Raw genomic sequence first — 22421 nt, 5'->3', positions numbered from 1 at the left:
TTTGTGTATGTGTTTTGTTGTCTGTTTGCTGCCCTGGGCTCCTTCTGGGAGGAAGAGTGGGATAGAAATGTAATAAATAAATAAATAAACTTGTGTTGAAAGTGCATGGTGGCAAGGAGCTCTGTGTTATAGCTGTTTCAGGCTGTGAGAAGCTGGATTATCTGTTTTGGGGCTTTTTAAAAAGCAAGGGAGGAGGGCAACCACTGTTACCTATACAGAGGCAGTGTTGCATCCCACAGAGGCAGTGTTGCATCCCTCAGACGCCCCATAAAAAGATCCCCAGCACTGCAGATTTTAAAATAGATTCATGATCCAGCTGGGTTATGATCTGAAATGGAAATAGACTGCCTTCAAGTCGATCCCGACTTATGGCTACCCTATGAATAGGGTTTTCATGGTAAGCCGTATTCAGAGGGGGTTTACCATTGCCTCCCTCTGAGGCTAGTCCTTCCCAGCTGGCTAGGGCCTGTTCAGCTTGCCACAGCTGCACAAGCCAGCCCCTTCCTTGTCCGCAACTGCCAGCTGGGGGGCAACTGGGCTCCTTGGGACTATGCAACTTGCCCACAGCTGCACAGGTGGCAGGGCACGTAACCCCTGAACCACTCACTGTGGGGGTGATCTTTAGCTGGCCTTTGACACCCAGGAGACACGAGCAGGGATTTGAACTCACAGTAGCTGGACTCCCAGCCAGGCTCTCCTCCCCACTGTGCTATACCAGCTCTGTAGGGGGTTATGATGTACCTGGATTGAATCAGGCGAATCTACTTTGGAATTGGAGTTCTGTGGGTTGCTCCCCATCCCTAATCAGAACTGGTGAGACATGAACTGCAACTTGGAATTAATGTAGCCTGGTAGGCTGTACCTTCCTAGCATAAATTGTGGCTCAGCCATGAGTTTGCTGTGTAGACTCAAGCAAGATAACTATCACAACCTCAGCCCATCTCTTCATAATGGATAAGTCACCAAGCTAGCCCTACCAGGTTGTTGTAAAGATTACTGAACAGTAAGGAAAAGCATGCTGTTAAACACTAAGCATTATTATTGCATGAAGGGGGCATCTTAAGGGAAATTACATCATTTGTGTTAATTTTTCCTTTCAGATAAAGGTACTAGCAAATACCTCTTTCCCCATAACATTGTGCCAACTGCTTTTGTCTTCCTTGACATCCTAAGGTAGTGGATGATAGTTAACAATCTGGCACAACAGGCCTGAACAAGTACATTGAACATCCGGTGTTGTTACTACAGCATACATCAATAGGTGCTGCCTTCCTGCCTTTTCTCCCAGCTTCCTACAGTTATATTTTAAAGGCCTGCTTTCCTATTGCTAAACATCCCATCCATATCTTGTGCCATTGGACCCCCTAGTCTTGACATGCCCTGCTTTTCCAGTCATGAACTTGGCTAGAGCAGCCAGCTGTACAAAGGTGAACACTGTGTTACACTAGGCAAGTCACCGTATAATGGGGTAGAGCATTCAACTTGTTCCAGTCACTGTCTTTAATGAAATTCATGTGGGGCTGTCCTTAAAGATGACCCAAAAACTTCAGTTAGTGCAAGATTTTGACAGGTACAGCCAGAGTTGTTTAAATTACACTTATATTGAAATATCTACATTGGTTGCCTTTTCATGTATGAGCTCAATTTAAAGTGCTGGTGCTTACCTTTAACCCCCTAAATGATGTGGAGTGCAAATACCTGAAGGAGCACCTTTTCTGATATCAGCTTTGCCATTACCTTAAGGCAGCCTTTCCCAACCAGTGTGCCTCCAGATGTTGTTGGACCACAACTCCCATCTTTCCTAACCATTGGCAATGCTGGCTGAGGCTGATGGGAGTTGTGGTCCAACAACATCTGGAGGCACACTGGTTGAAAAAGGCTGCCTTAAGGCCTTCTGGAAGTACCCTCTTCAGTAGAGGTATGTTATGCTTCCAAAAAAGAGAGGGCCTTTTCTGCAGTAGCACTGCAAGTTTGGAATGCTCTCAGCCTAACCTGCCACACAGAGTTGTGAGGATAAAACTGGGGGCAGGGGGAAATATGTCACCTTGGAGAAAAGGAAAGAGGAGATGATGATGATGATACAAAAAGAATAAATAAGAATATAAGAGCAGCTCTGGAAGGTCTAGTCCACCATTGTGTTTCCCACAGAGCACACATCTAGTCAAGCATTTTGTTCCCCACTGTGGCCAGCCAGATACTTCTGGGAAGTCCACAAACAGGACATGATGATTGAATTAATAATTTATTTCGGTCAAAGACCAGCATAAGGCGTGATGGCAATACTCCTCCCTTTCTCTTTCTCCCCAGTCAGTGGTATTCAGTGGTATATACTGCTTCTGAACATGAAGATTCCATATTGTTGTCATGGTGCCTGATAGCCATAGATAGACTTGTTCTCCATGAATTTGTTCGATCCCCTTTCAAAGCCATCTAAGCCAATAGCCATGATCACATCCTGTAGCTCTATAAGTTCCACATTCCTGTGGTGGGTGGAGAAAATGGTGGTGGTGAGAGGGAGGATCCTGAGGCAGAGGTTGCCTTTTGCCCTGCACCAGTCAGAACACAGGTAGACTGAATGTTCATATTGTATTTTTATATTTTATGGTTATTTTTGTTTTAAAATGAATGCCATACAGAAAACTTATTGTTAATGAATGATATAAAAATGCTGTAAATAAAATAACACCCCCCTGGACTCCTGTTGTTCCACATTGGATTTATGTGAATTAGGGTGGTTGTACTCATTTTTGCTGCAATGTCCTAATATGATTTGGTGAGAAGGGAATTCAGAGCTACCATTTTATTCTTATCCTTTGTCTGGGCATCAGATGTCCTGTGGTCTCCTTTTCCTAATGGCACTTGATTAGTACCCCCAGTCTATAGATTTGCATGTGCCTGATTGTATGCAAGAGCTCCCTGACCTTGATGGTGGATGGGTCCTACAATGGTTAATTTTTTTTAAAAAAAAAATTATTCTGAGATATCCTGGTCTAGTGCATCTATTATGTGGTGTATGCCATTGAATAATGGCTCCCAAGAACAATTGAATTGGTATATGTACTGGTATATATATCTACCAACTGAGAGAATTGAATACATATCTGCAGGCTATTAAAAACTTCAGAGGAAAAAACTATCAGGTAAACATTAGTCATGGGTGTGGTCGCTGGGCCAAGAGCTATGACTCAGATGTCTCCTCAGATCTGTTAATATCTCACCACCTGGCTTTAACTTTGCCGGTTGCTCAGCATATAAAAGCAGAGCAGTCCATCTCCAAATGACATTGTGAATTGAGGGCTTTTAACAATTCTCAGTCTGAGGCGCCAGGGGGCTTAATCTGCTCCAAACTGCTAGTCTGGTGTGTAATTGGTTTAAAACAATTTGCAGAGGGGGCAGCCTTGTCAGTCTGTTACAGTGTAATAAACATCAGTGTGTCTTGTGGCATCTTAAAGATTGAATAGATTTATTGCAGCATAATCTTTTGTGGACTAGAGCCCGCTTCACCAGATTTCCCAGTTGGCTTACTATTTTCCACCTCTCTACCCACATGGGTACAAGTGTGTGTGTGTGTGCGTGTATACACACATACACACACACACGTGTGTGTGTGTGAGTGTGTATGTATACCAACTGAGAGAATAATGTTTTGTGCATGACATCCATTAAAGCATATGCTGTGATAAATCTACAGTCTTTTGTGGTGCTTCAGATTCCTGTTGCTGCTGCTGATTTTTGGTTATGGGTTTATGAGGTTTTGTGGTTTAGAGACTTATTCATTCTTCCCCAAACTCCCTTCTTTCCCTCAAAACAGCCTTGTTGGTCATTCAAAATTTACAGATCCTTGAATGATCTATAAACTTTGTGCATACTTCACTTTAAAAGTTCAGGATTCTTAATAAAGTTATTTTTATCTCTGTCTGTCTCTCCCCCCACCCACTCTTTCTATACCTTCACACAAAGATATCAGAAGGCAGCTGAGGAAGCGACTGCAGAGAAAAAAAGAAGTGTAAGTATTAAAAAGATTTTAATGGAACACATAGCAACATGAAGACTGTTAACATCTGAGTTTCTATGTCTCTAGCAGTGCCTGGTCTTGAGTTTACTCCTGGGATTTGGCTGTCTCTTCATCCAGTGTTGACTGGGAAACCTGTCTTGTATGCTTTTGTTTAGCTGCTCAGCTTAGGCCTTGCTCAGCCTCTGACCCACTTTCTTGTCCTTTCAGGGGTTGACCGAGGCACAAGAAAGTCAAGTCAAGACTCATGTACTGACTCACTGTATCAGCTTTTCAAAACCAGAACACTCTTAGCTCCCAAGTCCTTTGTCCTGACCTCGAAACTTCCCTGAATAGCCCTCTCTGTGCTCTGAAGTAAAGGTAGTTGTTGAGGTTCTGTGCCTTTTAATTCATTTCTAAGCTTTGAAGCTTATATGGATGCTCTCATTTGATTCTGATTTCCTATTTATTTATTTAAGGTATTTATATACCACTTTTCAAATGGACCTCACAAAGCGGTTTACATAAGATTATTACAGTAATAAGTATTTTTTTTTTAAAAAGTTACAATAAAATGGAAAGGACAGCTTGCTTGTTCAAGAAGAAGCTGTGACTGCTTCTTCTCACTCCCCTCAGGCCAAGATGGTTCTCCTGCAGATGCCCCTGTGGTGACAGTTGGGGGAACCTGCACAGTTGGATTTTGAGCTACCTAAAGTGTATCTTGGGGGAGGAAGAGCTGATCTTGAAGCGCAGAAGCTGCCTGAATAAAGAACCACAGTTTGCAGCCTTTGCTTTCCAAACTAGCTTTTTATGCTACTGCAAATCATTGACCCATGCCACCAAGAGGTATTCCTTTATGAGATGCCCTAATCTCCCCCTCCCCGCCACCAAAACTTCATTTTTTGCACAAGGATCTTTATGAGCTGCTTCTCTCCCCCCCCCCCCCCTCAGAATCTTCAGTTCACCAATTGGAGACTATTCTTGATGTCACTCCCTTTGTTATCCCTACTGAATGGAAGCCTGATCAAGGGAGTCCAAAAGCTGCCGCTAGTGTAGTACTTCTGCATAAAGCACACAGCAACAACAAAATCTCCTATTTATAAAATTCCTATCATCACTGGCATCCCTTTAACAAGAACAATATGAAAATAATAATGCATGTTGCAGCTAGCATGATTATATTCTTCATTGTATTTCTACTTTAGAAGTCTGTCTCTGTTACTGCTTTGTTGTGTACTGAAACTGTGGGATGCTGTATGGCTACAGTGAAAAATTACAGCCTTCATAGGAGGACAACAATCATTCTTGAGATCTGTGCAGACATTCTCCATGCATACCTTGTAAATTTGGAGAATGGGGGGAACTGCACATGGAATGCCTAGGTGCGTACAGCTGTACTACACGTGTAGGTAGCCCTTTGTAGCCATGACACAGGATGCACATACATAATTGAAGCAGGTCCAGAAGGACATGTGATGTGGATGAGGCCCATGGGCGGCTGTTCACACGTACACATCCTCACCAGATGAACCGTAATCCACTTATAAATTACAAATTAAATTACAATGCTAAGTCAGCATTTGGAACACCTCATTTTCTCTTGGGATGTAAAATGAGCTAGGCTACCTGTAATTAAGATGGATGGATGGGTGGTAGGTGTGTTATACTTCAGTCTTCCAACCCACCCCACCAACACACACGGCACTCTCCTAGCTGAACTGGCATCATCTCGCCACTCCTTTCCTCCCCCACATGGCCTGGACTACCCATTTCTTAGTTGCATAGTTGCATTAGGCATGACCAAGGCATTTGATGCATCTGCTGATGAGGATTGCTCCTTCCGATCATTCCTGTGGTGTAAAGGAATTTTGTCAAAAGCCATTTTGCCAAGCAAGTTATATATTTATTAACTTTAAATTGTTAATAATTAATAATGAACAGTAAGATGTAGACTTGAGGAGCACCCTCACCTTGCCAAAGTCTCCAGGTGCAGGGGTTCAGCACATGACAAAAGGAGAAGGTGGGGTGAGGAGCCTGCAACTCTGCTGTGGAGGCAGTTGGCAATCAATTCTTCCGGTCAGTCTTTGTTCTGGATCCCTTGACAGAGAGAGGCCTGCTCATGAATAGCGGCAATGGAGTCAGGAAGTGGACTCTGTTGAGGAGCCACACATGAAAGGCAGAGGAAGGAGCTGTACCTGGTCAGAGAGTTAGAAGATTTGGAGAAGAATGGCAAGAGTGGGAATAATCACCTTCCTCTCTGGCTGAGTGAGGGAAAGGAGGCTGAAGGACTACCCCAGCACCTTAATGGTGGGAATTGTGAATAAACATAACTGGTTCTGGGGGAAGATACAGTTCAAGGAGTATCCCTGTTTTTGTTCCTTTTAAATTTGATATGCCTTTGTAACACCTGTGATATTTTGGTCACAGAAGTGACTTGTGAGAGGGGAGACTTCCTGAACACAGGAAGCAGCCCTAAGTCAATCATATTACTAGTCAAGGATTTTGATAATGATCTGATGTAGTCCCTTTAATCGTGATGCTTGTTCTCCTCTGTAGAGGTACGGTATTTCAGGTGGGTGCTTAGGCACAGTTTCTTGCAAACTTTTCCTTATCCATGCTTTTGCTTGTGTCCTGCTTGCTCAAGATAACCTTCCAGCCTAATCAAGGATATTTGAGAACTGGAACTGATTTGCCCTCTAGGGAACATGATGTTTTGTTTGGGCAGGCTTGGGAAACTGTGTCCTGCTTTTGATCATTATCAGACTTGGCTTCTTTAGGAAGCATTAATGTCTTGTGTCTGAGTCACTGGATTTAAGAGCACACAATTGGGTATGTAAGGCCACAGCAAAAAAGTAGCATGCAGGCTGGTAAATCTTTTTAAGTATCAGCTGGAATGGTAAACTGTGGGGCAGATAATCTCTCAACAGAAGCTACAGAAAAGGGATGCCAGGCTAAATAACAATACTTAAACAATTATGAATAAAAACTCCTATACTGCTCAACAACTGAAGTTCTTTTGGCAGTTTACAATAAAGGTTAAAACCATAACATACAGCCATACCTAAAACCTTAAACAGAATGAAGACTGCACAATACAAGTGCAAAATAAAACCAGCAACAGAGGGTAACAGAAGTTTACATGAAACACTAAAACACTTGTTTAAAAGCATAGGAGAATAAAAAGGTATTCACCAGGTGCTGAAAAGATCACCGTGTAGACGGCAAGCAAGCCTTTAGGAAAGGCATTCCACAATTAGATTGCCACTTCTGAAAGGACCCCATCTGAAGTGGGCACTTGCCTCATTTCATTTGGTAGTGATGGCAGTAGGGACAGGGGAACCTGGAGGGAGAGCCTTGGAAGATGACATTAAAAGTTAGAGGCCAAGCAGGTATTTTGGGGCTGTTATGCTCCTTCAGGTAACCTGGCCTCAAGCCATTAAGGGCTTTAAAGGTTAAAACCAGCAGTTTGAATTCCCTGAGCAGGGACACTAGATCAACATGGAGTCCGAGTTACCGTGATCAGTGCGTGCCAAACCTCCACATGTGGCAGAACACCTGATGTTGAAGTCTGCTTTCCTAACAAAAGCTTCAGAATACACTCTTATTGTGCAGCTCTTTTTTATTCCCTGTGCACCTTTCTGGCCCTTCTGATCTTGTAGCATCATTTCCTACCCCACCCCCCTGCAAATTTAAACTCCGGTTTGAAACGGAGCAAAGGAATGAATATATTTCTGTAGCTTAGTTGGGATTCTCATTAATTTGCAAAGGGGTATTCAAAATGTGACCAGAGGAGTGACAGAGTGAGAGATTTAAATCCCAATATAGCTGCTAATCCTGCTTAATACTCTAAAGCTTTACAGACCTGTTCCACTTCACAGTTAGTCTCATACTTGGTAGGATACGAAAGGAGCATGCTACGAAGATGCAGCATTGGCAGGTATCATATCTGAATTTCTTGAACAACTTGCTTAGAAAAGAGGGGGGTTATCTGCTGTTAAATGTAAAAGGCTTGTACCTTGACTGGGGCATGTTGCCAGAGTTGTGTATTATGCTTTTAAATATTAATGTAAGTTCAGCCAAAAATCCCTGCAAGTTTATGATCAAATCTGAAAAGTGGGTGCAAAGAAATCTGATTTCTGTTTGGTGTTGAGAAGAAGACAGTTGTTGAAGTGCTACCAGCAAAACCACCTAAAGATTCATATTGAGGTGGCAAGTTGCTCCCTGAAAGATAATCCTCCAGTTTCTTAAACAACCTGCTAATTGGTCCTTTGTCCTGTGGAGCATAAACCCTGCAACATTTGTCAATAGCCAAGGAATCTGGTATTGCTTTTCTACCCTTTCCGTGCTTTTGCTTGCTAGTAGGGGGATTTTTGTTCCCATGTTTGCTTTGTGTAGAATTTTGAGACAAAAGGGCTAGGTTCTAACTCTTTCATTAGTCAGACTCCCTTTCTTCCATATAAGGCCATCCTGTTTTATCACTTCCTGCTTCAGATCCTTTTTCTTTCCCCCCTCCCCTTCTCTCTCCCTTACCCTGGATTCAGGCTTTCTCCATGTGGCACAGTTGTAACTATTCACAGCTGTCTGAAACAGCAGAGGACTCAAGATCGGTGCTAAGCATTTAACTTCCCTTCTTCGGGAAGGGGGAAAAAAGGGAGCACTTCATGACTTTTTTTTTAATCGGGCAACTTTAAACAACTGGCATTAACGTCTTGCTCCTTTCTTTTTCTTAGAACACAGAGAATCTTCCTCCTCATTTTAAAAAGGGAACCCTCAGCGTCTTAAAGAAGAAGTGGGAGAATCCAGTGCTGGGGACGGAGGCTCGGAAGGAAGTGTTACGAAGCAGCTGTGCTGAGGTCAGGCAGAAGACTGTCAGCCCCCGTGGTGGAATTGAAAGCAGCCCTGCTTCCCTAGCAGAAACTGACAAAAGCCCAGGGATTGGTCCTGGTTCGCGACTCCATTCCTCTTCCGGCGTGATTGGCCTGTTCAGATATCCCAGTATTGACAGCGAAGAGGTGAAAGGCCATTTGCCCGAGAGTGGGAAAATGGAAAATTGTCTTAGAGAATCCAGACAAGAAGTAGTAAAGCCCGAGACCAATGAAAACCCCGATTCTTCAGGGAAAATAGAGAAATGTAGTGTTCCTCTGAGCAGGCTAAAGATGATGTTTGAGAGGGGGGATGCAAGCCAGACAAAGGTAAGAACTTGGATTGCTTCAGCTCCCCTTGGTTGTACGGGAACACAAACAAATCTCTGAAAGGGGGTGACTCTAGACTGCCAACTGTGCAAGTGGTGATCTTATTCTTCCTGTTGTAATATATCTCATGGGTAGCACTAATAATTCAGTGCCCAAGGGAGATGAATGTGTGCTGCAGAATGTCATTTTCCCACATGACACACACACACACACACAGAGAGAGAGAGAGAGAGAGAGAGTTGGAACAGGAAATAACAAGCGTGCTGACTCCAACAAAGCCCAAAAGATAACTCTGATCGGCATGTACTATAATTTTTTAAAAAGAGATTGTGTGTGTGTGTATTTGTAATTGCAGTGGAACTGTTGAATTCTGCAGCTGTGCCAAATGGAAAGTGAAGAGACTTGGCTTCATATGGTAGATTAACTTTTGTATCATTTTCTTATGTGCATCTCAGCAAATGTTTCTTGTCTGCTTAAAAAAAAAACTCTTCTCACAAGAGAAATGTGTGAAGATAGTCTGAGACTGCCTGCCTTTGCTAGTTTTGACTTGCAAATTTCACAGGCCTTGCATTTTCCTACAACTGCTCATGAAATCTGATCCCAAATGTGGACTGCAGACGGTGTCCCTAGGGAAAATTGCATAACTAGAAAATGAGTTTCATATGCCAGTGGCTTCCAACACAGTCTGGTTTGACTTTTTCCAGTTTTCTCATAGTTTCCTTCATTTTTGTCTCTTGCATGTGTGCTGAGTTTATGGTAGAATATAAACAGGTATGGCTTGGAAATTTAATCAGCTAGAGGCTCAGGAAGTCAAGCTCATAAAATGGATTTTTAAAATTGTTTCTGATAGGAACAGTTTTATTTCAGTTGTACAGATTATGATTTGCTGAATGCTGAATGAGATTTGCTGAATGAATTCTAAAAATTATGTTCACTAGAGAAATAGCAGTATGTGACTCTGCAGATCTCTTCTCAGAAATGACACCAGCTCTATGGAGAGTGATGAGAAGATGAGTGAACCACTTGAGAATAGGTGTTGTCAATATTGGCCCAGGAAATAAAGTAAAGTAGAATAAGGCCTGTTTACACTAAACCATGGTTTGTTTTAAACTGCGGTTTGACATATGAATGAGCAGTGTGTTGGTGCATGCTGCCCAAAAGTTCCCATGGCATCATTCTCCCATTCCTGCTAGAGTCTGGCTTGTTGTATTGTCTGAACCTGGGCTTGTGGTTTGTTTCCTTCAAACAAACCATAGCAGTTTTTACTACTTGTGGCTTCTTTGGAGGAAAAGAAGAGGAAAAGAACTGTGTGATCCTGGATTCGGATGCAATGACAAGCAAGACTCTGGCTTGTTTCATCTGTGGTGCAGGAGCAACAGAAGCAAGGGCAGGTATGCCATGGGAATGTTTGAGCAGTGTGCACTTTAAACCATAGTTTATTTTAAACTATGGTTTAATGTGATGTGTTAACCAGGCTCAGTTGTAATGTCCAGTCAAATGTGCAAGCCTCAAGTTGTACAAAATATTTTAATTTGAGTTGCATAAAAATCTAAACAAACTGGCTGAATGAGAGGTCATTTCACTGTTCTAGTGAGCAAACAGTTTTCTTGTAACAGGATAGTTTAGCTGTAACACATATTCTTGGAGCAAACTGAACAGTGTGGGCTGCCACAGCAATTCCAGAGTATATACACTTCAGCCTCTTCCACAACTTGAGTGCATGTTTATTCCCATCCCAGTTTGTCAGATGAAAAGTAGGCGAAAGCCTTTTTATTTAACTAATAAATGCTGTTATAAATTATTTACATCTTAGAAGATGTCGTACTATGATAGTTGCACAAAGCTATGTGATCCTACTAGGGTGGGAAATGTATTTGGAGCAGCGGTAACCACAACTTGAGACTGTGGAATATGCAGGCCTTTGGGGGGTGTGACCTGACAGCATAATATACATATCTATTCAGACATGAATTCACTGGTACTTACTTTTATGTAATGGTGTTCAGAATTTGCAACCCAAATGTCTGAGACCTCTTTCTTCCCTCCCTCCCTCTTTCTGAATGTTTAACAGCTTTATAGTAAGGGCTTATAATACCTTCTCTTGTGTCCAAATTGGGATTGGCCAGTGGTGTGGGGTGGGGCAGGGCGGCAGTGCAGGTGCACTGGCAGGATTGTCAGTTTCAATCTGCTAGTGTGCCTCCACCACTCTGAATGTGCTGCCTCCCTGCCCTGGTATGCACCATCAGCGCTGCTGCTGGAATGCCTACTCCCACCCTGCTGGCTGCTCCTGTTTTGTCCAAAAGGGTCTAGTAACTTCAGATCAGGATTGGGATACGGTCAGCAGTGGTAACATATCCCTCATTTCTTTAGTGACATCAATAAGGTTTGACAATATTGGGCTACATCTGATGATGGCTGGTGTTAAAAGTCTGAAGTATCCGGTGGTGCCATGTTAATACACACAGCGGTACACATGCGGCCCCTTGTGCATTGTGCTGTTTCGGCTTCTAGTTCATGGTGCTGAGACAGGTGGCAGCACCGCAGAGGCACATGTGCCATAGTCAGGCCTGCTGGTTCTCTTGTCTCTTGTATGTGCCCTAACCTTGTGCTGCCTGTGCCATTTGTGGCTCCATTGCTGCAGAATGGCTGCTTGTTGTACTCTGCAGGACATGAACGATACAGACAAAACGAACGGAATGATAGGGCATGGAATAGTGAGGGTGGGATAGAGGAGAGGAAAGATGGTGGCAAATGTATGGATAGGAAGCTACCTTGTATTGAGTCAGACTGTTTGTCCATTTAGTTCAGTATTGTCTGCTCTACTGATCTGTAATGGTTCTGTGAGGTCTCAGACTGAGGTGTCTCCCATCATCTGAGACTTGGACCTTTTCACTAGAAATATTAGACTAAACCTTGGATCTTGTGCATCAAAGCATATGCTTTGGGAGCCACGAATCCCTAGATTCATGAACCAGTTTGAAATTGGTTTTGAGAAGGACTTGGGTTGGGGGTTGTAGTAGAAGGCACAGAAGCAAGATTGAGGGCAGGGGTAATTAGGTTCCAGAGAGAAAATTTCATGCTGCTTGCTGATTGGGCTTTCCCCAGTACAGGCCAAGCTGATCTTTAAGGTCTTTCAGGGATGATTACCAAATATGCAGAGAAGTCTAAGTATAGGGTCTTCCACTCTGAGCACAGTTAGCTTAGAGTAGGTTAGAAAGTGCTAATACTTGTGTGTAATACTTGCCTGCATGCCAGAAAGGAGTATCGTTGTGCAGAGATGGTGTATGAGCTGATGTTCAAGTAATGGCAGTGAGTACCTCATTCCCTGTTGCTTTGGGAGTTGGCAGAAATCCATCTTGGCTTGTTTGAGTCATGGAGTGGACTGGTCCTTGGGGTTGAAGCAAGAGGTGCAGGAGAGGCTGCCAGCTATGACTTGTCTTTCCAGTCACTGACTGACTATGAGAACTCCAGCCAGTTAGCTGAGGTGGGGTATCTGTCAAAGAATATAGAATGAGGCACAGGAGATTTTGAGCACTGACTAGCAGGCTGCCTAAGGACTCTGTACAACCCGGAGCTAATTCAGCGCTGAAATTTGGGAAAGTGGCTTATTAAGCTCTTTAAAAAAATAAAATAAAATCCTGGTTTGTAGTAGCCACTCCACTTTCAGATGAAGTCCATTTTCCCTGTCTCTCTAAAACTAGAAGAAAACAAAACATTTCTGGTTAGTCAAATTAATTCCATGTAGGAGTTAGTTAATGTAATTGAGTCTTAATTGCTTAAATTTACCTGGGTTCCAGTCACTTGCGGCAGATCTGCGGCACTGGAAAACTCTGCCTTTCTGTGCAAAAGATGCTACTGACTCGCCAAGTCATGGGAATTCTGTGTCTGAGCATGTGTGATGTGTGTGTGCGTGCATGCAGAGGCAGAGGTAATACCTCCTTAGAAGTAGACATGGTTTTTGTGAAGTTGCTGGGAATTCAAGAAGAGAACATACTGTAATTCCAGCTATCAATGTGCCTGAGAGGACTTCTGCAGCTAGTGCAAGTGTATTGCAGGAGACTTGTTTCACTTGATTATAGCAAACCTGAATTCTCATTCAAATGTAATGCCTGGAACAACTTAAGTCTTCAAAGGTTGTGGTCAATGACTGAGTCTTCTGTCTTTTTTTTTTAGTTGAGCTGTAAATATTCGAAGCCTGTTAGGAGTAGAACACCACCAGTGAGAGTATCCCCATTGCTCTCTGAAAGCCCCATTAACTTTTGGTGAATTCTTCCTATCTATATTTGAAATGAGACAAAGTACCTTTTAAAAACTGATTCGGTTCATATGTTGGAGAACAGAAATGGTCTCTCTCTCTCTCTCTCTCTCTCTCTCTCTCACTCTCTCTCTCTCTCAGGTTAAAAGAGCTTGTGTCTTGGGGCTGATTGGGCATGACTTATATACTTAATTTAAATACAGTAGGGCCCCACTCATATGGCGGGTTACGTTCCAAACCCCTGCCGAAAAGCAAAACCTGCCGAAAAGCAGAACTCCTTCAATAAAATGGTGCCCAACGCCCGAAAAACACCATAAAAGCGGAACAAGCGCCATATGAGTGGGGCCTTACTCTAATTTTAGCCACCGTATTAGCGGAATGCCAAAAAGTGGGCCACCAAAAAGCGGGGCCTTGCTGTAAAGGAATGGGAAACCTGTAGCCATCCAGATGTTGCTGGACTCGCAACTCCCATCAGCACTGCCACCAAGCATGGCCAAATGGTCAGGGATGATGGGAGCTGGAATCCAACAACAGCTAGAGAGCCACAGGTTACTCATCCCTGATCTAAGAAGGTGACTGCTGAAGAGTGCTGTTGCACTCAGGTCCTCCTTGGGATCTTTCCTTGGGCATCCTAGTTGGCCACTTTGAGAACAGGATGCTGGACTAGATGGGCCTTTGGCCTCATCCAGCAGACCTCTGCTTGTTCTTGATAGCTTTTAGCACAGTAAAACAATCAGTCCATTGAATCAGGGAGCTCTTCTTCAAGGGAGGCACAGTTGTGAGAGGGTAAACTTAGATGATATGTGTTCAGTAAAAGTGCCATCTTTGTGGCAGGGCTCTTGTAACTTAAGTAGCTGCATATATGAAACTTTCCTGACTGAGGTGGAATGAGATGGATTTCCTGTTTAGACTAGATGATCTTTCAATATACCTTTCAACTCTTAAATTTATATGATGGGGGAAGTTGCATCTGCTGAAGTTCTGCCTGTCATGTATGAGCTATGCTTGGGGGGGGGGAGTAGCAACCCTCCTACTTAAGTATCTCCCCCCCTACCCCACCCTGTAATCTCACCAAGGTCTTGGTGGCTTTACTTTGTTCTGATGTACCTTCTATTGTACTGTTAGTTAATCAGGATACTTACTTTATTTTGTTGTACTTACACCCAACATTTTCGGGAAGCTTCAAGTGGCTTACATGAAGACAGCCAAGCAGTCTCCCATCCAAGTAATAACCAAGCTGAGATCTGCTTATTTTTTAACAATGTAATGTCATATCCTTGCAGTCAAAGTATCGGGGCGAGGAGCATAGCTAAACCATAACCACTCAGAGGCAAGCCTGGATGCGATAGCAGTATGGTGCATTTCTTTCCTGATAGTCTCTTGGTCTTGTGAGGAGGAGCTTTGGAAGGGAAACACTGGTTTAACTTTTCAGCAGTCAGATAGCAGGAAGGGGTTAAGCATAGGGGTGGAATTTTCTTAAAATCTTGATGTTGCACTTATCCGCACAGATCTTTTAAAAATTCATGTTTCACTCCTTAATCTCAGGGGAAAGTGATCCTCCTTCCTGTTTTGCTAAAAATTAAGAGCAATTCTTGCATATTTTATGCATATACATTCCATGTTTTCTAAAGTAACCAGCATACAACAATGCATATAACTGTATAAAATACATACATATATAGTAATATAAAATTGTGTGGCAAAATATTGTACAGCATGTGGCTTGACTTTTATTCATGTACATATACAATGTATGTTTTTGCATGTAATTCTGTGTATAATTTTGCTTATAATTAATCAGGCTTTTAAAAAAAACACAACAGTGCATGAATGACTTAGACATAAATGGGTGCTCAATACAAGAGGTGGTCTGACATGAGCCAAGTTTGATTGGGTTGGAATTGCCAAATTGTGTCTATAAATTTTTAAAAAACTGATTCCTCCTCCATTTCTAGTTAAGCACTGACCCCAGTCATTCTTGTGCTCTCCATTGTAGGTTTCTAAGGTTGTTTTTTGTTAATGAAAGAAATCGGTGTGGGAAGAAGAATCATGGGGCTGTAACCAGTGCTGCTGTTCTGCTAGTGCAGCAGACTTCTGCTTGTGCAACAGGACTTTCCCCTCTCTTCTGCACCCCTGGGCACCTTCAAGATCCGCTCTAGAGGGTTGGGGGACACTGTGGAGCAGATCTTGAAGGTAGACAAAGAGACGATATGAAGGGGAAGTCTCACTGTGTGAATGGAAGTATGCATGTGCAGTGCTGGAGACAACCCATGGAACTCTGTTTATACAGCCACAAGAGTGGCTGTATACTACAGCCAGTGTGGATTTTTCACATTCCGCAATGTTAAATTGAAAATACCCCCCATGCCATTCTGATGCTTCCCATAAGCTCATTTCAAAACAAAACCTTACAAAACTTATAGTCCTGAACTCAGAAACGCTTGCTTAACAACGCTCTCAATTTTCATGGTGATACATAGAGAGAATTGAGAGTTCAAAATCTAAAAAGAGAAAAAAACCTGAGAGCCCCTTTGGACTTCTTTCTGTCGGAGTCCTCGTAATCTGTTGAAATTCATTAAAAATCAGCCATGTTCACAGAGGACCTGTTAATGACCTTGCCCCACACTCTGACCTTCATCTTCTGCAGTTTAAAAGTTTAAAAAATGCCTGGTTGATTTTTAGTTAATTAAAGAAATTTTGGCTTGAACCCAAGGATAGTGTCAGGCATGCTCAGTAAGAACCACCTGTCAGTGTTCTAAAAGCCAGACTCACAGCTGCTTGGCTTGGCTAATCAGGGGGCCACACCCACACCAGACTTTGATTTCACTTGAGAGAGTTGTGGCTTCCCCTAAAGAATCCTGGGAAGTGTAGTTTGTGAAGGGTGCTGAGAGGAGACTCCTGTTCCACTGACAGAGCTCCAATGGCCAGAGTAGTTTAACTATCAGCCACTCTGATTGAAGGTTTATGAGGGGAACAGGGCATCTCCTAGCAACTCTCAGCACCCTTTACTAACTACACTACCCAGGATTCTTTGAGAGAAGCCATGACTGTCCAAGGTGAAGTAAATTCCTGGTGCGGATGTGGCCAGGGACAGCTTTGGTTTAAATTTGGGTGGGAGGCTGCATGTGCCTGCTGTAGAATAAAAAAAAAAGGGGGGGGGACACTGAAAAGCAATGATACTGTTCACAATGTTTTCCTTTTGGAAAGGTAAGGGGCTTCCCCTCTACCCAATGCCCACCCATCCAATCTCCTACCCTCCCTGCCCCTCCCTCAGGTCAGTGTTGGACTACGACCTGAGAGACCAGGGTTCGAATCCCCACACAACCATGAAGCTCGTTGGATGACCTTGGGCCAGTTACTGCCTCAGAGGAAGGCAATGGTAAAACCACCTCTGAATACCGTTTACCATGAAAACCCTATTCATACGGTCAACATAAGTCGGGATCAACTCGAAGGCAATCCATTTCCATTTTCAAACATGATTGCACAGAAATAAATCCCATTGAACTCAAAAAGTGTGCAAATGATCAAACCCACCCTCCCTTCTCCTCTCTCTATTCCCTCCCTCTTGCCCCTTCCCTCCCCCTTCCTTTGCTCCTCCCTACTCATCCCCTTCCCTTTCCAATTCCCTCCTCCCCTTCCTTCTCCTCATGGTCAGTTCTACCTACCTTAAGCATGATTGCACAGGAGTAAATACCATTGAACTCTATAAGCATGCAAATGATCAAACCTGCCCTCCCCTCCCTCTTCCTTTGCCCCCTCCAATCCACTCCTTCCCCTTCCCCCTCCCCCCCTCCTCCTCCATGGTCAGTTTTACTTATCCTAACCATGATTGCATAGGAGTAAATCCCATTGAACTCAATAAGAATGCAAATGATCAGACCTGCCTTTCCCTTCCTTGCCCTCTCCTCTCGCTTGCACCTCCCCTCCCCTCTTCCTTCTTCTTCCCCCCCTGCCCACTCCAGCCCTCCCCCCCTTGGTCAGTTTTACTTATCCTAAGCATGATTGCACGGGTGTAAATCCCACTGAACTCAATAAACATGCAAATGATCAAACCTGTCCTTCTCCCCCCCCTCTGCATTTCCTCTCCTCCCTGCTCCTCCTCCCGCCCCATCCCTGTGGTCAGTTTCACCTATCCTAAGCATGATTGCAGGGGACTAAATCCCACTGAACTCAATAAGCATGCAAATGAACAATCCATTCTTAGCAAACTTGCACATTTCTTACCTGCCGGATTAAAAAGCAGAGAAATTCACTAATAAGCAAAAAACCTTGCAGTTTATGAACGTACCTATAGCCCACAGATATTTCTATCAAACTTTGAACAGTGGGGAAATTGGGCAGCTATAGTGAATGCACCAGGGCAGCAGGAGACCTGACCTCCTCTCTGAGATACTGGACTGCCCTACAAATTGGTCAAAATGCAAACACCATTTGGGTTGGTCTTTCACAGTCCAATCCACTTCCTGTGTAGCTTGGAAGAATTTGATAACGTGCCTCTGAGCATATGATGAATGATGGCAACACCTGCAATCAGCCCAAAGAATAGAAAGAAGACATGTGCTGTGCTGATCTTGTTTCAGCAGGGAGGAAGCAAATATCAATCTGCAGTGCAATCCTAACCTGTCTACTCAGAAATAAGTCCTATTGGATTTAATGCAGTTTACTCCCAGGTAACAGGGTTAGGACTGCATCCTTAGCCCACTAAAGCTATAGTTGCCACCAGCAAAAAGGTAAAAAGGTTTAGATAGCCAGACTTGAGGCTCTCTGACCAGCTAATTAAATCCAAATAAATATTTTGAGGGCCAACTAGATACATATTCACTAATAGGCAAAAAACTTTGCGGTTTAAGAATGTACCTATAGCCCACAGATATTTCTATCAAACTTTAAAAAGCAGGGAAATTGGGCAGCTATAGTGAATGTATCAGGGGAGCAGGAGACCTGACCTCCTCTCTGAGATATTGTACAGCCCTACAAAGTTGTCAAAATGCAAACACCATTTGGGTTGGTCTTTCACAGTCCAATCCACTTCCTGTGTAGCTTGGAAGAATTTGATAACGTGCCTCTGAGCATATGATGAATGGTGGCAACACCTGCAATCAGCCCAAAGAATAGAAAGAAGACATGTGCTGTGCTGATCTTGTTTCAGCAGGGAGGAAGCAACATTATGGTTCAGATGGTCACTTTAAATATGTCTGATCTACTTTGCAATTTTATTCTAGCAAAATTCTAGGTGTGCTCTATGTTTTTAATTGACCGTGCCCACCTTGCCTTAAATGAAGTGGTTTAAACGTAGCAGGCTGAAAACACGCATCCTCTTTTTTCCAACAGCTAGAGTCATTGCTGAAGTAGCAACATATTGTAATCAGTCTGATTTTACATTAAACTGCAGTTTCAGATTCAACTGTTAATGCACCCAAAATAGAAATAGAACATAACCTCCAGTTTGAAACACAAAAGGCTGTCTGCACCATCCTATGACATTGACCAATAAAAAGGCTTTGAAATTAATAAAAATAAATTTGACACAGATTTCTAGGATGAAAAATGAGAGAAATAAAATTTTGTAGATTATATTCTCTGTAGAAACATTAGTAACACAGGGAAAAAGCAAAGTAAGAAGAACACCAACAAACATACAACAATATAATTCTCCATCTTTGGAGATGGCAGGTGTTGCCACCACTCACCATATGCTCAGAGGGACATGTTACCAAATTCTTGCAAGCTACACAGCCAGTGAATTGGACTGTGAAAGACCAACCCAAATTGTGTTTACATTTTGACAAATTTGTAGGGCAATCCAATATCTCAGGGAGGAGGTCAGGTCTCCTGCTCCCCTGGTGCATTCACTATAGCTGCCCAATTTCCCTGCTTTTTAAAGTTTGATAGAAATAGCTATGGGCTATAGGTACATTCTTAAACCGCAAGGTTTTTTGCCTATTAGTGAATATGTATCTAGTTGGCCCTCAAAATATTTATTTGGATTTAATTAGCTGGTCAGAGAGCCTCAAGTCTGGCTATCTAAACCTTTTTACCTTTTTGCTGGTGGCAACTATAGCTTTAGTGGGCTAAGGATGCAGTCCTAACCCTGTTACCTGGGAGTAAACTGCATTAAATCCAATAGGACTTATTTCTGAGTAGACAGGTTAGGATTGCACTGCAGATTGATATTTTGATGCTCTAATAATCTGCAGGCTGACACACACTGGACTGAATGAAGTGTCTTTTCCCTTCTGTTCTAAACTTCTTGTTAAGAACTTTCCATTCCATAGAACCCAGGAATTGCTAGGTTCTAACAAACCTTATATGTGGCATCTGCAAGAACAACACATTATTTTACTTCCCTTGCAGTCTATTGTAGGCTACTCATGACCCAAAGCAATTACGCTTGGAGATTTTTGGTTGGAACTTTTGTATTTTAGTTGCGACACCTCACTAAAAATCATGACTCCAACTTCTCTACAATGCGGGGACTTCCTGGAACTTGAATGCTGGCCTACAATTCTGTTGACACAAACTTCTTATGTTAAGAGTTGGGAAAAATCCTTGCCAAAATGAATTCCTGTCTGCTGACAGCAAGTTGGTGGTTGGGGAGAGAAGAGGAGGGAGAAGAGTTGGGAAGAGAATAAATTTGAGCAGCCTCTAGCTTTCATTTGAAAGCTTCTGCTTTTAACAAAGTTTGAGTTTATTTGCTTTCTAACAAGTTGCAATTTTTAAAATTTTGTGTGTGGTTCAGTGCTATGTATATTCGTAAGTTTGGAGGTACCACCCGTTGGTAAAAGGAAATGCCATCTTTAAAGGAAATACTCATGCTTGGAGGTGGACCAATGAACAGAGGCTGAATCCTGAAAAGCCAGAGGTGTTGTGTCCAGAAGGTGGGGAGATGGCCTGTTCTGAACAGGGTTGCACTTCCCTGGAAGGAGTAGGTTCACAGCTTCGGGGTGCTCCTGGATCCAAAGTGGTCATTGGAGGCTCAGGTGGCCTTGATGGCTGGGAGTGCCTTTTTCCAGCTCCTGCTGGTTTGCTAGTTTCAGCCCCTTTTGGACAGAGATCACTTGGCCACAGTACTCCATGCCCTGGTAACTTCTAGATTGCATTATTGAAATGCACTGTTCATGGGGCTGCCCTTGATGAAAACTTGGAAACTTCAGCTGATCCAAAATGCAGCAGCCAGATTACTGGCTGGGTTCCCTTTAGATCTCATATAAACCCCTGTTTTAAAACAACTGCATTGGTTGCCAGATCTTTTCTGGGCCCAATTCAGAGTGCTCACATTAGAGTTTAAAGCCTTAAATGACTTCGGTCCCAAATATCTGAAAAACCACCTCCTTCCCTATACACCCTCATGGGTGCTGAGATCAGCACTGGGTTCCTTTTTGGTAGTTCCGTCACCCTCAGAAATTCAGGGGGAGAGGGCATTCTCTGTGGTGGATTTGGAACTCCCTCCTCACAGAGGTGTGTCTGGCAACAAGTGTGAATATGCAGAGACAGAGCCTACAACGTACACGCATTGTTTCAGGTGGGACTGAGGGTTAAGCGAAAGGCTTAATGGAAGAGGTAGTTCGGGACAGTGCATTTGAAGGAAGAGAGAAGGGAAGCATTTTGTAGCTATTTTGAGTGGGCTTTCCAGACATGGAGAGTAGCAAGGAGGAAAGGGCAGAGTTGTTAAGGTGACCTGGAAATCTTTGGGCAGCTTAAGGTTACAGAATACTGGGAATGAAGGTTCTGGGCACAGCTACAATAAAGATGAGGGTAGAAACCTGAGATAGTGGGGCAGAGGAGAAAGCTGTGAAGTAAGGATAAGGTGCTTATGCTGGATGGGGAGCTGTTGTAGAGGTTTGAGGACTGGGAAACGCTATATCTGCAATAGAAGCAAGAACCGGGGTAAATAGATACTCTGCTGCAGAGTTCTGGATAGGGCTGAGCTGTGGCAAAAGAAAGTCCAGAAAGATTGCATTACTTGAGGAAAGAGATGACAAAGTTTTAGCCAAGCAAACTGAAGACATGGGGTAGAATCTTTTTTTTTTGTGATATAAAATATCTAATTTAATATTTTAATCAATATTAGCAAGTCTTCTTTTCCTGGAGACAACACTTGCATGCTCAAAAGAATGATGACAGTCCCTTTCTGGATCAGACAGTAAATAGATGGAGTTTTGCCTTTTTAAAAACAGGCTCTTCATGACCAAGGCAGGGCTGCTGGTGCTAGGAGAATCTCGGAGAACAGCTTTTCTTCGGAGGACTTTGACTTCAGTTCTGGAGAAAAAAGCTACAATGTCTCAGGTGGGCAATATGCAATATTGTATGGATATTTGTGTTAAGGCGGCTTCCTCAAATAGTATGGCACCCAGGATAGCTATCATTTTGGCAAAGTGGAAGAGGGACACACCAAGCAAACTTGGAATGTTCAAGGACAATTCTGCAAATCAGCAGGGGAGGCTGTATTGGTAGTATCCCTCTGTGGTTTGAGGGGTGGCAATATATGACAAGGCCTTCTCTGTGGTGACTCCCAGGCTGTAGAATGATCTCCCCTCTAAGATGTATACTGAGCCATTGCTGTAACTTTTTAGACAATTGGTCAAGATGCACCTTTTTACCCAGGCCTTTGGTTAAGTGGATGCTTTTCCTCCTCCTGCACTGCTGTGTGTTGTTCGTGCTACTGCTTTGGTGTTGTCATTGATTGTTTTGTGATTTTAATGTAAATTGTATTTGTATCAATTGAATTTATACTGAGGTTAACACACTAGCCTCAGATGGCATTTACTCATGTGTAGCCCATGTCTCTTATTGATATTTCTTGCTGCTGCAAAACAATGCTAGTACCTGAAATTAATTGGTGTAAACAGGAGGTGGGGGGGGAAGCAGAAACTCTTAATTATTGTGAGAGCAGAAGGGACAAGAGGTTCTTATGCAATAACTGTAAAGTATATAACTTGAAATAACAGTGCAGCTAGGGAGGAGGCCGTAACAGTGGGTT

The 22421-nt window shown here is 43.0% G+C and overlaps 1 protein-coding gene across 2 annotated transcripts in view; it reads left to right on the top strand.

Annotated features, from left to right (window-relative positions):
• Positions 1-22421, top strand: part of LIMA1 (LIM domain and actin binding 1) — a 62277-nt gene that overhangs the window by 21197 nt on the left and 18659 nt on the right. For both annotated transcript variants that reach the window (XM_061615230.1, XM_061615231.1), the window contains exons 3-5: positions 3961-4006; positions 8722-9183; positions 21619-21727. In XM_061615230.1, coding sequence (XP_061471214.1) covers positions 3961-4006; positions 8722-9183; positions 21619-21727 — 617 coding nt within the window. The remainder of the gene's footprint in view (positions 1-3960; positions 4007-8721; positions 9184-21618; positions 21728-22421) is intronic.

The sequence above is a fragment of the Rhineura floridana genome, chromosome 3 (genome assembly GCF_030035675.1).
Source record: "Rhineura floridana isolate rRhiFlo1 chromosome 3, rRhiFlo1.hap2, whole genome shotgun sequence".
NCBI lineage: Eukaryota > Metazoa > Chordata > Lepidosauria > Squamata > Rhineuridae > Rhineura > Rhineura floridana.
Note: the sequence above shows the minus strand (reverse complement) of the source record. Positions and strands in the feature narration are given on the sequence as shown.